General features: G+C 26.4%; 6 protein-coding genes across 8 annotated transcripts; 3 read left to right on the forward strand and 3 right to left on the reverse strand.

Moving 5' to 3' along the window:
- The first annotated feature begins 1049 nt into the window (after window positions 1-1049).
- Window positions 1050-2678, forward strand: LOC124430303 (signal recognition particle receptor subunit beta). Its single transcript, XM_046976646.1, has 4 exons — window positions 1050-1238; window positions 1787-1953; window positions 2056-2195; window positions 2293-2678. Exons 1-4 carry the CDS (start codon window positions 1145-1147, stop codon window positions 2627-2629), a joined length of 738 nt encoding a protein of 245 aa, XP_046832602.1. The 5' UTR covers window positions 1050-1144; the 3' UTR covers window positions 2630-2678.
- Window positions 2679-3324: 646 nt separating this feature from the next.
- Window positions 3325-4962, forward strand: LOC124430475 (pyridoxine/pyridoxamine 5'-phosphate oxidase-like). The gene is made up of 6 exons (XM_046977104.1): window positions 3325-3720; window positions 3893-4049; window positions 4117-4216; window positions 4291-4344; window positions 4416-4615; window positions 4690-4962. Exons 1-6 carry the CDS (start codon window positions 3642-3644, stop codon window positions 4853-4855), a joined length of 756 nt encoding a protein of 251 aa, XP_046833060.1. The 5' UTR covers window positions 3325-3641; the 3' UTR covers window positions 4856-4962.
- On the reverse strand, window positions 4822-6374 carry LOC124430474 (histidine protein methyltransferase 1 homolog). Its single transcript, XM_046977103.1, has 6 exons — window positions 6206-6374; window positions 5819-6064; window positions 5585-5745; window positions 5249-5499; window positions 5066-5181; window positions 4822-4963 (listed from the first exon to the last, which is right to left on the reverse strand). The coding sequence occupies exons 1-6, from the start codon at window positions 6243-6245 to the stop codon at window positions 4926-4928; spliced, it is 852 nt and encodes a 283-aa protein (XP_046833059.1). The 5' UTR covers window positions 6246-6374; the 3' UTR covers window positions 4822-4925.
- A 175-nt stretch (window positions 6375-6549) lies between these two features.
- Window positions 6550-7268, forward strand: LOC124430476. The gene is made up of 2 exons (XM_046977105.1): window positions 6550-6852; window positions 6988-7268. The coding sequence occupies exons 1-2, from the start codon at window positions 6687-6689 to the stop codon at window positions 7056-7058; spliced, it is 237 nt and encodes a 78-aa protein (XP_046833061.1). The 5' UTR covers window positions 6550-6686; the 3' UTR covers window positions 7059-7268.
- On the reverse strand, window positions 7259-14694 carry LOC124430472 (ATP-dependent RNA helicase p62-like). Of its 3 annotated transcripts, none has more exons than XM_046977099.1 (8): window positions 14572-14687; window positions 14345-14434; window positions 13967-14008; window positions 12431-13486; window positions 12020-12198; window positions 11886-11945; window positions 8615-8854; window positions 7259-8529 (listed from the first exon to the last, which is right to left on the reverse strand). In XM_046977099.1, coding segments are annotated over exons 2-8 (1671 nt in total). In that variant the 5' UTR covers window positions 14347-14434; window positions 14572-14687; the 3' UTR covers window positions 7259-8437. The 3 variants fall into 3 exon arrangements, 2 of the variants coding, with proteins under 2 accessions (XP_046833055.1, XP_046833056.1); XR_006943771.1 differs by lacking the exon at window positions 7259-8529 and adding an exon at window positions 9581-9991 and having other exon boundaries at window positions 8619-8854; window positions 14572-14694; XM_046977100.1 differs by lacking the exon at window positions 13967-14008 and having other exon boundaries at window positions 14572-14684.
- Window positions 14695-15095: 401 nt separating this feature from the next.
- Window positions 15096-16744, reverse strand: LOC124430473 (mitochondrial thiamine pyrophosphate carrier). Its single transcript, XM_046977101.1, has 5 exons — window positions 16604-16744; window positions 16347-16508; window positions 16082-16234; window positions 15815-16017; window positions 15096-15724 (listed from the first exon to the last, which is right to left on the reverse strand). The coding sequence occupies exons 2-5, from the start codon at window positions 16464-16466 to the stop codon at window positions 15277-15279; spliced, it is 924 nt and encodes a 307-aa protein (XP_046833057.1). The 5' UTR covers window positions 16467-16508; window positions 16604-16744; the 3' UTR covers window positions 15096-15276.
- Between the last annotated feature and the right edge of the window lie 71 nt (window positions 16745-16815).

The following is a 16815-nucleotide window of genomic DNA, read 5'->3' on the forward strand; positions in this document are numbered from 1 at the left end:
AATAGCCGTGAAACTCGTTCGCATAAAATTCTTAACTTTTTTCTTATTACTTTTCTCTGTGTCCGCGCATGATATATAACAAATGATGATATTTAAAAAGTGATGCGAACAAACGTAAAACTTCGTAAGGTAAAAAAGATAAGCTTAAATAATTTAATCTTTTCATTAATATACAAATTTCTATTCTTATACTCTTTATCAATCAGTAGTTATCGGACAGTAGTTTAGCGGTCAGTTATGTAAACAATAACAAAAGTTTGACCGACTTTTTATAGATGACGAACAATCAGTCTACTGTTGAATCTCAAAATACACGGATTTTTTTATTAACTCTGACAATTATCGAATTAGTTCTCTTTTATATTTCGACAAGGATTTAGAATAGGGTCTTCAGATGCAGCAACCTCCACGTGGTGAGACCTGGGTCGATAATATTTGCGATAATCGAAATCTAAATCCAGATTATATAATGCAAATACTATCGGGCGAATGGCTGCATATTTCACTGCATTTTCAAAATCTTTTCTTTTTAATTTCAATTAAACATTAATGTACTTAAAGTTTACTTTAAGTTATATATCGATAAATAAAAGCATTAAGTATGATGGAATTATAAAATGATTTCTTCGAAAAATGCACTAAAACATTTTTATTTCTTTATTATTACTATTTGTTCTTATTTATTTTCCAAAAAAAAAAAAAAAAAAAAAAAAAAAATAGTCATATTATATTCAAAAATTTCTATCATATATTAATTCGATTATTAGATTACGCAGTACAGTTTTTTAAATTACATTATTTATATACCGACGTAACAAGCTCATAATGGGGACAATTTTTCATTATTACACTTGTAATTCATATTTTGCCTATACTTATCGTAATATCACATGTACACGAATGTACACAATGTATACAAATCGCGTAGTATTGGAGTATTTATCGACTTTATCGATGGATACTTCGTTATCATTATCGATAATATAGAATTATGTTTTTATCGTTTGAAATCTGTAATATCGACACAAGTGTCGGTAATAACAATTATACAACAATGGCTGCTCATAACAGAAAAGATAGCTGGTAGGTTGTATCAACACATGTGTTTAAAAATTATTAAAATAAAAATTGAATAATTTTAACAATGGAAAAACATATGAAGCATCTACAGCAAGATAATACAAATTCAGTATTAATAGGCATACTAACGGCAGTTTTGGCCATCGTAATAACTTTAGGTAATTAAAAGTAAAATTTATAAATTAGCCTAACCATATGCCATAAACAGAATTTAATTTATTTTTATATATTCTCATCTCTTTTATATAAAAATGTCACAGAAAATGATATTGTTATATTTAACTTTATTGTTCATATAGATATGAACACTCATTCAATTTGATATTTCAATTCATTTTGTCAATTAAACAATTGACATGATTCTTTTAAAACATGTCGATTATTATACAAAATTATTTATATCATTAATATTAACTTTTAGTAATTTAAATTATTTAAAATAAATCAATATATTATTGAAAATATATTATTGTAATGATATTCAAGGTATTATTCTTGAGTGCATAATGATATAATAAATATATTTTGAGTATAATTTAATTAAATAACTAAATGTGATTATATTTTTCCTTTTTGATTTGATTTCATTCTCATTTAATTTTTAATATAATAATTCCATTTATTTTTCATTTAATTTTGTCTAATGATCAAGTTCATATATTTTTAAATTTTATCAAAAGTAATATAATTTCATCTTTATCAATAGTACTATATGCTATATGGCGTAAAAGAAGATCTGTTGGTCAGAATATTATATTGACTGGACTTAGTGATGCTGGAAAAACGTTGATATATGCACGTTTGCTTTGTTCCAAATTCATTCTAACTCATACATCTGTTAAGGAAAATATAGGAGATATAAATATCAATAATGTAAGTATTCATATATTTTTCACATATTTAGCAATAGGATATATAAATTGAAAAGCAGTTTCAAACATAAAGATTAATAACTTTTACTTATTTTTGTTTCAGAATACTTTAAAGATCGTGGATATACCTGGAGATGAACGTTTACGTTACAAATTTTTTGATAAATATAAAATATCTGCGAAAGGAATTGTTTTTGTCATTGATTCTGTTACGTTTCAAAAAAATATTAGGGATGTGGCAGAGTAAGTATCAAGAGTACTATATGTAAATCTGAATATTTTAAAGATGAATTAACATAAATATTTCATAGAATAATCTATAAATTATGTTTTTATTTAGGTATTTATACAACTTATTGTCAGATATAGATGGACACAAAAAATTGCCAATATTAATATTATGCAATAAACAAGATCAAACAATGGCTAAAGGTTGTATTGTGATAAAATCATTATTAGAAAAAGAATTAAATCTTTTAAGATTAACTAAAACTAATCAACTGGAAGCTACGGATGCGACATCCTCAAATGTCTTTCTTGGAAAATCTAACAAAGATTTTGAATTCAATCATCTCAATTCAAAAGTAGAATTTGCAGAATCAAGTGCCTTTATCAAAGATCCTGAAACCCCTGCTCAAATGGAAGCATTGGATGCATGGTTACAAAATGTTATGTGAATATCCTATGTATACATCTTTTTTTAATATATAAATTATTTGTTTGTAACTGCTTTTTTTTTATTAACTTGTTATACATATCAAATATTTTTTTATTCATAGAAACTGATCCTACATTTAATTAACTCATTATCCATAACTTTATTACAATAATCCATTATAAAAATAACAAATAAAAATATTTATAGTTTTCTTTTTAAAAAAAAATGATAATAACACTGATAAAGCAAGCTAGTGTTATTCAAAAGGTTTAAATAAAAAGGTAATAAAACATTTATAACTGAAGAACAATTTTGAGCCATTCAAATACTTTCTAACCTGTCATGAAAAATCAAGTGACTTTGAAAATTATAAAGATTTGTAAAAATTATATTAGAATGATGAAAAATCTAAATTCATAAATATTAATATTAATATTCTAAAAATTAATTTTCTATTAATTTTCTATATATAATTAATACTCTAAAAATGTAGTCCTATGCTTTGAGTAAATAAAATAGTAATAAAAATGACCTTTATATGTACATACTATGTTATATATGTGTATATATATATATATATACACACACACACACATATATATATATATATATATAAAATATAATATCGAAATTATGTACTCGCTAATACAAAAAAATAAAATATACTATAATTTTTCGAGATTACGTTTTAATATTAATAAAATTGACGAGTAATACAAAAATACTCATTACTCTTTAAGAAATATTTGAAAGTATTCTTCTTTACCCTGGTATCATTTCGCACGTAATACGGTCCTGTATTTACTTAGATAACGAGTAAAAGACAAACATTAACCTTGACTACATACGAATTATTTAAATAGTTACGATGAAAAGATATCAAGAATAATAACGTGATGGAAGTAATAATAAGATACTTGTAATATAGTATAACAAATTCATTCCACTAGAAAGGTTTATTTTTGTAGAATTTATCAATCTCGGTCAGCTTATCGATTGGAACATTAAGTAACGAGAATATTTATCAGTACATGCATAAAAGCATTATCATTGAAGTGTTAAAAAAAACAATACAGACCATGTCGGGTATATCACATAATGTAATAGGAGGTATATTTATTAATTGTTTAGAATTATTATAATCTCTAATTATGATACTTCCTATTAAATCATATACTTTTATCATCGATAACTGATAGATTTTTTTTTTTAAATAGTTTTATATATTAATAGTTTAATAAAGATTATTCATTATTTCATTATAATAATGAATGTGTTTTAGATATGCGAATGAAATACAAAAATAGAAGTGAAACCTTTATAGAAGAAAATTTGGTAAGTAAAGAACCAATAGGACAATTCAAAGCATGGTTTGATGAAGCATGCGAATCACCACATATACTTGAACCAAATGCGGTATTTCTTGGAACAGCAACTAAGTAATTTAATTCTTAGATATATGAAACATTAGTAATGCAGTATATAATAAATTAATCATTATTTCAGAGATGGCATTCCGTCTGTAAGAACAGTATTATTAAAACATTTTGATATGGAAGGTTTCAAATTTTATACAAATTATAATAGCAGAAAGGGTAAAGAAATAGTGAGTTTACATGCTTCTATTATTTTCTATTATTATAATATAGATAATTAAAATCGTATTTATTTGATTCTTAGGAACAAAATCCCAATGTTGCAATGACTTTCTATTGGGAACCATTACACCGAGCTGTATGATATACAATTTATACATTTCTAAATAAAAATATTAATTTAACATTATTGATTTATACATATTGTAGGTACGTATAGAGGGAACTATTGAAAAAACTTCAGCTAATGATTCCGATGAATATTTTAATAGTCGACCATTTCCAAGTAAGATAGGATCTATGTCCAGTAAACAAAGTACTGTCATTGCTAACAGACATACTCTTATTGTGAGAGAAAGGGAATTACTTGCTCAATATACGGAAGATGATATTAAAAGACCAGATTGGTGGTAATGCATTTACAAATTTTCTCTATTTATCTTCTTGTATAGTTATATACAATCAATTAATCGATTTTTTCTAGGGGTGGTTATTTAGTTAAACCAAAATCAGTTGAGTTTTGGCAAGGACAAAGCGATCGTTTGCACGATAGAATTCGTTTCAGACGACCAATTTCAGGAGAAAAGATAGATAATATTTTTGTTCATACAGGTGAGAATGGATGGGTTTATGAAAGATTATCACCTTAATAATTATAACATGGCATTGCAATTTTTCTTCCAATGTTATTAATTTTATTAGATTGAATTTACATTCCTTTTATTTCCAAGATAGCTTTAATATTTCTCTTTGTAGACCTAAAATATATAATTGTATTATATTACTATATTATTTATAAGAAGAAAAAAGATTATTATAATTATTAGTAAAATATATATTTTTAAACAATTAATGAAAACCTTTTGAATTCCTCCAAACCACTTCAGTGTTGAACAGTTCATCCTTCTTTACAATAGTTTCAAATTGGCGCATTCCTCCTCCTACACCAAAGTAATATGTCTTTGCAGCTATGAGTCTAAAAGAATTATTTAGTTGATATCAATCATTTAAAACTTATAAAAATTGTCAATTATTATTTTTACCCAATGCCATTTGGTTTCAATTTCTTCTTAAAGACTTCATATAATTTTCTATGATTTTCAGGATTATATATGGTTTCACTGGTAAAAATGAAGTCATATTTTTGATCCTCATTTTTACTATCTTTTTCAAAAAGCATCGTAAATGATGCCCAATCTCCACAATAAAATTCACACTTCTCCAATGTTTTTTGCTTGTCTTTGAAATTTAAAAAAACATTTGGTATAGTAACCGATGTAATTACTTCTGCATTCTGCAAAAATCTTTTAATATTATACACATCATTTTAAATATTTTATATCATAAGAAAAGAAGAGAAATAATAAAATTATACAAACATAATCTTGAAAATGGACGAGGGCACCATTCAAGAGTGATATTAATCCAATAATTCCAACACCGCAACCTAAATCTAGCACCAGCTTAGTTTCGAATTTTATATTTTCTTGAATTATATATTCAACTAAATCGTAAGTACATTCCCATATCTTCAAACCACCTTGACATTTTGCAATAATTATTTGCAATAAGTATTATATAATTTTTTAAAATTATAACTTAATTATATATACCTTCATATTTTGCAGGTATAAGATCGGAATGCTGTGATTCTGCTTCGATTATATTTACAGAATTATTTCCTATTAAGTTGCATAATACTTTGTCAGAACGGATTAATTTGAATTTAATTTCATCAAAGATTTTAGTTTCTAAATATTCATCGGGTTCATAATTTCGATTATAATCAAATGGTGCTACTTCTATTCTAGATGCATTTATCCAAGTAAGAACAGATTTTTCTTTATTAGTATTATTTTCTACAAAATATAATATATTATAAAAATTTAAATTATAGCGCCAATGAAAATAGCGGCGATTATTGAAATAGTATTATAACCTCAAACATATCAAAGTTATATATTTTTTTATAAATATTATAAAATGAAATTAATGAATACCTTTAACATCATTTTTTTCTGAGAATCCAAATTTGAACATCTTATCTTTTTTATTATTATTTACTCATAAATCTTTATTAAAAAGTTTTTTTATACATACTATAAAGTTAAGTAATAACAGATGATTCTCAACATTTTCTTACTAGCATTTTTATAAATTAAAACAATATAAATCTTATATATTAATTAGAATTAATTTAATATCATTTAATATTTATTGTATCGATAATTTATAATTATTATATTGTGAAATTAATTTGAAAGAATATGACCAATCATAGATATGATTCACACTTAATCGTGAAAATTAGATTCATGAAAACGATATTTTCGATATATCGAAAGTTGTCAAACATAACATAACCTATTGTAACACACTTCTGACATTACTCATTTATAACAATTTAGATTTATTTAGTATTAAAATCATAAGCATTTGGTAAAAAAGTAATATTTGTTTTAAACTAATGTTTTATAAAAAATGTCAAGCACAATTAACAGTGTAATAACTAATAGAGATCGAGATTGTTTGGCTTGCAGAATTATTAGTGGTGGTGGTCTGATTGGATCAGGCATTTACGTTTATTATCATTCAAAGAAATTACAAAAACCTAAAGGAAAAACAGTAATGTATACTATTGCAAGTGGTATGTGTATTTCATTAATTATCAAATTAATATTTTCTTTTTCGCAAGTTTTATATTATCAATCAATTTTGCGCATATTTTAATTATCGAAAATTTGAGGTTATCTTATTACTAACTTATTTGTTTTACTTTCAGCACTGGTTTTATTGGGGACTGCTAGAATAATGGATTTACCACCGTTTCGAAATCAATTTAATCATAGATAATGGATAAATATTTAAATATATAAGATAAAATATTAAAACTATGAACAGATTATAATATTGTTCATGTAACATACACAAAATGCTACTTATTTTCCTACTTTAGTATATTAACGTATTTACTTTACATAAAATTATAATACATTCTAGAACAAAGACCTATTAAGATTTAACAATGAAAATGAATAAAAAACATTGAAATATTTCCTTCAACTTGTTTAAATTTTATTGTTGTCAACATAGGGAGATACATCAATGTGCAATAATCTTATATAGTGCTTTATTTAGTTGAGAAGAAAATTAAATAAACACATTTATGAAAACATCAATTTTAATGTCATGGGAGAATATACCATTTGATTCAGTAGAAGGATTTTTTTTTCAAGTTTTCTTATTTTTTTTTCTTTTTTTTTTTTACTTTTTCTTTTTTTGAATAATTTGTCTTCGATAACATTATTTGTATAAAACTTTTCTAATCGAACGGGACAATTACAATGATTTTTATCATGACTTCTTCTCTGGAGTTCTTTCACACAACATACGATTGAAAAAAGAACTTTGCTTATGATCAGGGTTGTGTCTGATCATTTCAAAGAATTGGAATGAATACTGACGAGTTTACTAAATTATACCCCTATATACCATGCAATCCTACAATTGAGACGTGTTATAACAATTTTCAAAAGAACTAAATAAAAAAAATTCTGAAACTATTGTAAAACATATTGAGAGATTTGAGTGTTTAGAACCTTTATAAAAAGGATAATATCAGGTATGTTTTTTCTTTCATTTATAAAATATTTTGCTGGTGAAAAAAGTCCAGAAAGATTTCACGTAATTTTATTCCCAAACAAATAAGTGAAAATAAAATGTTTATTAATAAAATATAACATTTTGTTTTCTGACTTATTCTTCTATACCTGATATTATCATTTTTAGTACTATGCGCAACTATTCTCTTTTCTTTTTCTTTTTTTTTTTTTTTTAACATGAATTTCTTAAGTATATATCTTATACACGTCTCAACTTTCATGAGAAAAAGAAAAACAAAAAAAAAATACGATGAGCAACGATACATTATTATCGTAAAAAATAAAATTTACTTTTTTTTTTCTCTTTCTTCCTATCAATCACAGATATGTACAGAGATACTCTCTGTACGTAAAAATTAAAAGTAACGAAATGTTCATCGCTAGAACTACAAAACAAAGAAAGATGTATGTTTGGCCAGATAAATAATAATAAATGTTCCGTACACTCTCTGGTATTAACATAGAATGAACTTTTTCTAATGACAAAAATTAAGGTTTAATTGTACGTAAAACTAAAATGTTTCGATAGTCGATCGTTCAATACCATGTAAGAAAATAGATTTAGTCCGATCAACTATTATAACTGTTCCTTGAGTTGTCGAAACGTTTATGTGTTCCAGAGAATGTGTTTTCCCTTCCACGGGCTGCATATCCCCAACGATCTAAAATAATTAATTTTGTAATTTATTATTTGTTTTTAAAAATATTTTATTGATGATATCAACCATCTTCTGTTAAAACACTCACTACGATTGTAACCGCCACCACCAGTTCTCGTTGCTAATTCTGCCAATTTTGGATTGATGACCTGATTAGCCTCTTGAAGTACATTAATTAGATCTTTAGCTTGTCTGCTATTTTGTGGAGTGAAGAATGCGTAACTCGTTCCTGTACTTTGCGAACGGCCTGTTCTTCCAATTCTGTGTATGTAGTCTTCAGACGACGACGGATAATCGAAGTTGATCACATATTTTACATCGTCAACATCTAAAGAAAAATAATCATTATAAAGAAGGTAAAAACAATTGATGCGCATCATTTTCTCTTTTTTTTTTACAATTCTAACAAGTTTTTCTTTTTATATCCCTGAATTTTCATATATCAAAATTGTTGTATAAAATAGTAATATGTAGAAATACAAAGGTGAAAGCTACACAAAAAAAATTGTAGATTTATGTCTCTGATATTTCTTTCTATCTTGCATTACAGCTTATATTATTTGTTCCTTACATATATATATATATATATATATACATGCACACACACACACACATATATATATATACACATATTTTTGTATACATATGCAGCTAAACAAACACCTATAATCATTCGTTAAAATATAATAAATGAAAATGGAATAGAATTTCTCTGTGTAACAATGACCAAAATAAAGTTACTTTGATCTATACAAATATGAAATATTTAATATGTTTTCTAAATCAATAATTCCACGCAACATAGTAAAGGCAATTTCAATGATAGTTGAAAATAATATGACATCACAAAGTATTTATATACAAAAAGTTGAAGTGTAAAAATCGATAGAAAGAAAATATAACAATGAGAGAAAAAATGTATAATAAAAATTATATTGTTGTCTTCGGAATTATTGTCATAAAATGAAAGGATACAAATTAGCTTAGTTTATAAATTACGCATGAATGCGTACTTTATAACGCTTAAGTCTGCTGCATTATAATAAATACAAACCCAGTTACTGCTGAACATTGCATTCCGTATGACTGCATACAAAATGCCCCAGGGGGTGTGTAGTCTTGAATGCAAGTTCAGATCACAGAGTGTTGTGTCCTAAGCATCACCTTCGAGTAGCGATAGTAGCAAAATCAATAGATTGTTGTCTCTGACACCGGCTGAGCATTGGCTATGAAGTGTGATGGTTGTACCAAAATGGAAACCAGCGTTTTATCTCACAACCAACCAGCGCGATAACGCCCGCGCACCACTATACTTCTGTGGTACACAGGCTGTACACAGAGGCACATTAAGTACAAGTATTTTATATGCAAAATTGCGCACGTACTATGAGTGAGCCATGTTTTTTCTTTATGGAACGAGATCGTTTTCATCGCACACTCAACGTATTCTGTGCACCATGTGCCTCTGAAACAAAAGACAACCAGACTGATTAACATAAATTAAAAGATGCCCACACTTATCACTAAAACCATTTTTTTTGTTTGTTTCTTTTTTTCTTTTCTTTATTATTATTTCTTTTTTCTTCTTTTTTTTTCTTTTTTTTCTTTTTTTTCTTTTTTTTTTTTTTTTTTTTTTTTTTTTTTTTTTGTCGCATTAAAACTGTTCTCAAGTCTTCGACACAAGCCCATCATATCCTCGTCTTAGCTCTCAGAACTAACACAATGGGAATAGATTGCATTAGCAAATATATTCGACAGCTATGCTGGTGGAAACACACTTTTACTTTATGTGCAAATTAGAAATAAAAGTAATTAATATTTAAAATTTTCAAATGTCAATCATCAACTAGCATTACGATAAACAATAACTGAGATAACTTATAAGTAAATTATAATATTGCAAGAGAGTAATAAATTAAATTATAAAAAAAAAAGGAAAAAAAAAAAAAAAAGAAAAATATTCTTTTGCAAGATGCTTTACACGTACATTATTTTCCAAAGAACTGTTTTAGTTATACACTAATTTCACGTTCTTTTCATTGAAAGCTCACAAAGGATTAGTTTATATTCTAATAGTGAAATTGCAATCTACTAATCCCATAAATTTTTATGAATAAAATCTAAACTAATAATTGGTATAATTGCACTTACAAAATAGATGAAAAAATATTATAATTTGTACATATAAAATTAAATTATAAATTTCAATGTACAAATATTGAAATGAAGAACAGTAAAGCTGTATGTACGTGTGTCGATTGGGAATATATTAATACATGGTGAGTTTCATATATAAGATGTAAAGAATATTGTCAATATTTATTTTTACTAGTATATAAATATAGACAAATTATATTACATGAACGATTTAGAACTCACCATGTACACAAGATAGATCATTTAATGTGTAAGAAATCAATTTCTTCAAAATTATCGACCATAGCGATTTTATCACCTCTCTCATAATCATTTTCTTAGGAAATATTAAGGTCAGATTATTAAAACAGAAGGACCTTAATATTTCCCAAGGAAAAAAAGAAAAAACGATTTTGAGAAAGACATATTTGCTATTAAAACATTGAAAAAAAGCAAAGCATCACTAGAATGAAGAAATCAATTGATTACACTTGAAATGTTCTATCTTTATTACTTAAAAGCATTTATTATATTGCATCTACTTATAAAAAGTAAAGAGAGATATAAGCTAAAAATATTGTTAAAAAATACCAGCTAACTAATGCCTTCTATTTTTTGGTTTTTAAAAGCTTATGTAAAGTTTGAGAATATATCATATACTTGTACTTTACACAATGTGTATCTTCTGAAAATACCACAGTTAATAGCAGGATCTATATTTACTACCTTATAAGTATATATATATATATATATATATAAAAAAAAAAATTATTTTGCTATTATCTAACACAACACTAAACTTTTATCAAATACTCTATCGTTTATAACTTTCCTATAACGTTGATTTTTTTTTTTTTTTTTATTATTATTATTATTATTAAAAATATGATCCTACTGTTGATAAGCAGCATTCTCAGATTATGTCAAACATATGATTACATTGTCTTGTAATTAAAGTACTATAAATATATGCGCGCACCTACAAATATATAACATGTTGTTCATATTAATAATTATTTCACTTTATCCATTGAACAGTGAGGCATCACTTCATATAACCAGTCTGTGCTACATCGCCACCTCCCTCTGTTTATCCTCTACTATTCACGGAATGATTGAATAGTTATAAAAACTTTTTTTTTGTTTTTTTTTTTCTCTTTTTTTTAAATAGCAAAAAATGTTTTTCAGAGAAAATGAAAAACTAGAAGAAAGATATCACTTACCCAATCCACGTGCAGCAACATCCGTTGCTACAAGAATAGAACCTTTCTTGTTTCTGAATTCTATAAAATTATACATTATGTTGTATACATTGTTATACAAGAAATTAAAGTGATATATTCAAAAAAAAGCATACCTCTAAGAACATAATCTCTTTCTTGTTGCGACTTATCACCATGCATGCATACTGCAGGCCAGCCATATCTCCTAATATTTCTTGTGATATTTTCAACTTTCTTTTTTGTCTCTACAAAAATGATAGTCTTTCCACCATCATCATTTACATTACCAATTTCTTGAAGTAGAGTTCCCAATCTAAAATTTGTTCAAAGATTTTAATAAAGTTAATCTTTTTTATTTGTTTACCTATTTATATAAACATATATTGTTCGTAAAAATAAAATCTGTGGGGGGTCAGTTCTTCTTAGAGGTAAAATGATATGAATGCAATCAAAAAATTTCATATTCATCACTAATATCATCATATCACAGGTTTCTTTTTCCATTGAGAAAAGACAGAAACTTCAGGAAATTATGAATTACTTACTTTGTTTCTTTTTCGTGTTCTTGACATACATCAACTATTTGAAGAATGTTGTGGTTTGCAGCCAAAGTCAATGATCCAATATTTAATTGAGTGTAATCCGTAAGATATTCTTCTGCAAGATTTCTTACTTCTTTTGGCCAAGTAGCTGACCACATGAGAACTTGTCGATCTGGTCTGATCTGTTCTATGATTTTTCTAATTTGAGGTTCAAATCCCATATCCAACATACGATCAGCTTCATCCAATACCAAATATGTACATCTTCGTAAATTTGTTGTACCTCGTTCTAAGAAATCTATAAGACGTCCAGGTGTCGCGATACAAATTTCTACTCCTCGTTCAAGATCACGTGCTTGACTTCCTTTTGGGGCACCACCAAAAATGCAAGTATTTCTTACATAAGATAATGATCCAAAATCATTGACAACGCTTTGTATTTGTTGAGCAAGTTCACGAGTTGGTGCTAAAACAAGAGCGATTGGCCCATCTCCTCTATTTAAAGGTTGTTGACTGTTGATGTGTACAATAGCAGGTAATATATAACCTAATGTCTTTCCAGATCCAGTTTGTGCTATTCCAACCATATTTAGCCCAGACATAGCAATTGGCCAACCTTGAGCTTGTATAGCAGTTGGTTCTGTAAATCCTTGCTTTCTAATAGCCTGCATTACATAGTCAGGAAAATTTCCTTCTTCAAAAAATTGAATAGGATTAGGTATTTTTTCCCCTTTGAGAGTGATTTTGTTTTCTTCCCTAAACAAATCGACTTCACGAGGATGACGTGATTGTACATTTGGATGTGGTATATAGAAATCTTTTTTGAAAGGTTTCAAGTTCTCATAATCCCAATTTGGTTTTCTCAGGTTGGTTCCAGCTACATTGGCATTACGTGGTCCACGTCCAGCAATACCACCTCCACTATTTCCACCTGTACCTCCATTACGACTTCCAAAACGACTATTTGATCCACCACTTCCATATCCATTTCGTTGGCCTACTCCTCCACGATGGCTCACACTATTACTACGGTAACCACCAGACATAGATCCATAAGTCCTAAAAAATGAATTAACTCTTTATTTAATTTAAATAAATTATTCCAGAGAAATAAAAGATATTATAAAAAGAAAACTCAAATTTACTAGTAAATTATACAATTGTAGTGAACATAGAGAAAACGGTTCCAGACTTTAATGTGTGGACTCCGAAGGCATTCATTCACATTTTACTCTTCCTCTTACAAGCATTCATGCTCCATTGAAATACAAAATGGAGGCATGCCAAAATAAGAGGGTTATAAAATTATTTCGTTTTTATATTATATATTTCTATATTAAAGATAAAGCTTATATTTGACAATTATATGCACGTAAGAAATCAGAATTCTGAAATCGTTACATATAAATATAAAAAAAAGAAAAAAGAAAGAAATTATATTTCACATAATTAGAATTTTTCTATACGGACATTTTTAACAATCAATTTAATTTGTTAAGTATAATATTTATATAAAATAAGGATTAGTAGAATACTAACCCAAGTTTTATTAATCCAAGAATAGTGCTCCTTGTTCGTATCCTTAAACGAAGATATTTTGAATATATATAAAAAAAATAAATCCAAATATAGAAGTAAATAAATCGACAACCATTTTGAAAGTGCTACGATATCTTCCAAAAAATTTTTTTCATCGCATTGGCGAGGGCAAGATGGATACTTCCATTATGGACGGTTCGATAAATTCGCGCATTGCAAATATAGGCAATGCGCATAATGGAAAATTCCAGAAAATTACACAACGTATTAAAAGGCTTCTATGAATCACTGTATAATCCACTAAACTATAGTTTTTAATAAAGAAAAAATTCCAACACCAAGAAGATTGAAATAATTAGATGAGATTTTTTTACTTACATGTTTAATAGATTGATATGATGCTTCAATCCCCAAAATATTAGTGATTCTTATGAAGATTTTTCTTTCGTTGAAAAGCGGCAAAGATTTCTATAAATAAATAATGAAAATGTAATGATTTGTTAATACTTAGAAGATATGTGATTATAATAGGGTAAAGGATATAAAAGAGTAAAAATAAAATAAATGAAAAAAAAAAAATTGCAATAATCAGAATGCAAACTTACCCGTACCGCTACCAGGGACAGAAAGAACGACCCAGGCAGATGCCGGATATGAGTCACCTAGGATTCTACTTCCTAAAGATAGTAGAGGGGGTAACAAGAACTGCGCAGAACTTCAAAATGCATCGTTAGCGCATACTTTCCATATATTGATCTCTTTCTACGTCTTATATATTAACAAAAATTCACAACTAAGTACATTTTATAAATCCATAATTACAATAAAGCTACATTACGTATAAAAAAAAAAGGTATATTAAATGTCAATTAAAAATTACAAATTTATGTATAGTTTATATAATAAATGCTTTATGATACAATGATTATACGTATTTGCTACCAATCAAAACAATCTATCATAGTCTCATCTTTCTGATTGGTCTATATATTTTATATACACGTGACTAACTTATGGGACGTAATACATATATGTGTATATGCATGTGTGAAGTATTGGAGATTACCTTAATTGTTTTATAAGATAAAAAATAGCACAGTAAATGATCGGTAAAAAAAAATTATAATAGTTGATCGTAAATTTTTTTTTTATTAACTTATATATTTGTACCATTAAAATAATAAATAAAATAAAGATCAAATCTTGAGAGCATCGTTGTTGATCAGTGCATTGTTACGGTGTAACAGTAGTAATGTTCATTCATATTTTATTACACAACATTAGTTATCTATTTTTTCAAATCAATATTGTCATATATTCTTTAAAATTAATAAGGCTTGTTCATAAAAAGTAAAATGTAAAGCTGTCGTCAATGCAGCTTTTAATTGACTTGGTAATAAACCTTTAAACAAACCTTTTACACCCTCATCTTTTATCGTTACTCTTAAACAATCTATCAAACCTTTGCATTTAAAAAATCTACCAAATTCTTTTCTACCATATTCAAAACCTTGTATTTGCAGTCTTTTTCGTGCTAAATCCATTGGATATACAACGGTTTTTGCCATTAAACCAGCTATACTACCAGATATCATAGAATTGTAAAAGTTTGTTTCAGTTTCTTTAAAATACTTTTTATAGATATCTACAAGATATTTATAAAATAAAAATTGTAAACCAGTATGTGGAGCAATTTGTAATAAAGTTGGTGATATTCCAGAAAAAAAGACCTTTGGTGATTCTTTATGTAGAATTGTACTGTAAATAAAACATAAACAGATGTTAAATTAAAACAAATAGATTATGTATATAATTTGTTTTAATTAGATTAAAATGTAATAAACTCACCTACATGAGTGTAATATACCTTTATATACTTTGCAATTGTAAGATTGAGCTATTAATCTTGTTCTAATAGTATCAAAAGGGAAAGATATAATGGTAGCGATACTTCCAGCACTTGCACCAGCCATAAAATTTGTTAAATATTTCCGTTCATTTAAATATGAGTATTTATCAGAAAATTCCATAATTACATTATAAGAATAAAACTGTAATGACATCAATTTTTTCTTTCAATTATAATTTCTAGTTATATTTAACATTATATTTTACCTGTCCTGTCCCATAAACTACAGATAATAATTGAGCAGGCATATGTCCCTTCCATAATGCAAATATTCCTTCTTCTTTTAATATCAACCAAAATGCTTGGAAAACAGATTGATATTTACTAGTATGATATTGTCCTATAGGTTCTACTTGCAACTATAAAAAAATATAAAATGTAAATAATTTAATGATTTTATGAAATAAAATATATATATATGCACGATCAGAATATTTATATATTATCATAATATTATAATCTTTATATTACCTGAAATCTTATCTTTACAACATCCAAGGGCTGACAAGTGAAACGTGTAAGAAATCCACTAATAGCTCCCGCAATAGCATGATCTCTATTATTTTCTTTAGCCATTGAAAATGTAACCATTAAATGTTCGTTATATAATGGCCATGATTCTTAATTTAATTTCTTGTATTTTAAAAAAAAAAAAAAATAATGTATTATCACTTCTCCATTTTAAAGAATAATACTTTTGTTAAATATTTATAGACTACAATACTTACAGTTTATAAACATTACTATAATTCCAGATAATAAAAATAAAAAAGAGGATATTTTATTAATATATTATAGTATTTTCATATTTATTATCATCAATTAAATAAATGTATTTTCAATTTAAATTATTTCAATTTAATAGTACTTGTTTTTGTCGTATGTATTATTCATATTCTCTTTTTCTTATGTGATCACAAAGACACATTCTGTATAACAT

This window comes from Vespa crabro, chromosome 18 (assembly GCF_910589235.1).
Source record: "Vespa crabro chromosome 18, iyVesCrab1.2, whole genome shotgun sequence".
NCBI lineage: Eukaryota > Metazoa > Arthropoda > Insecta > Hymenoptera > Vespidae > Vespa > Vespa crabro.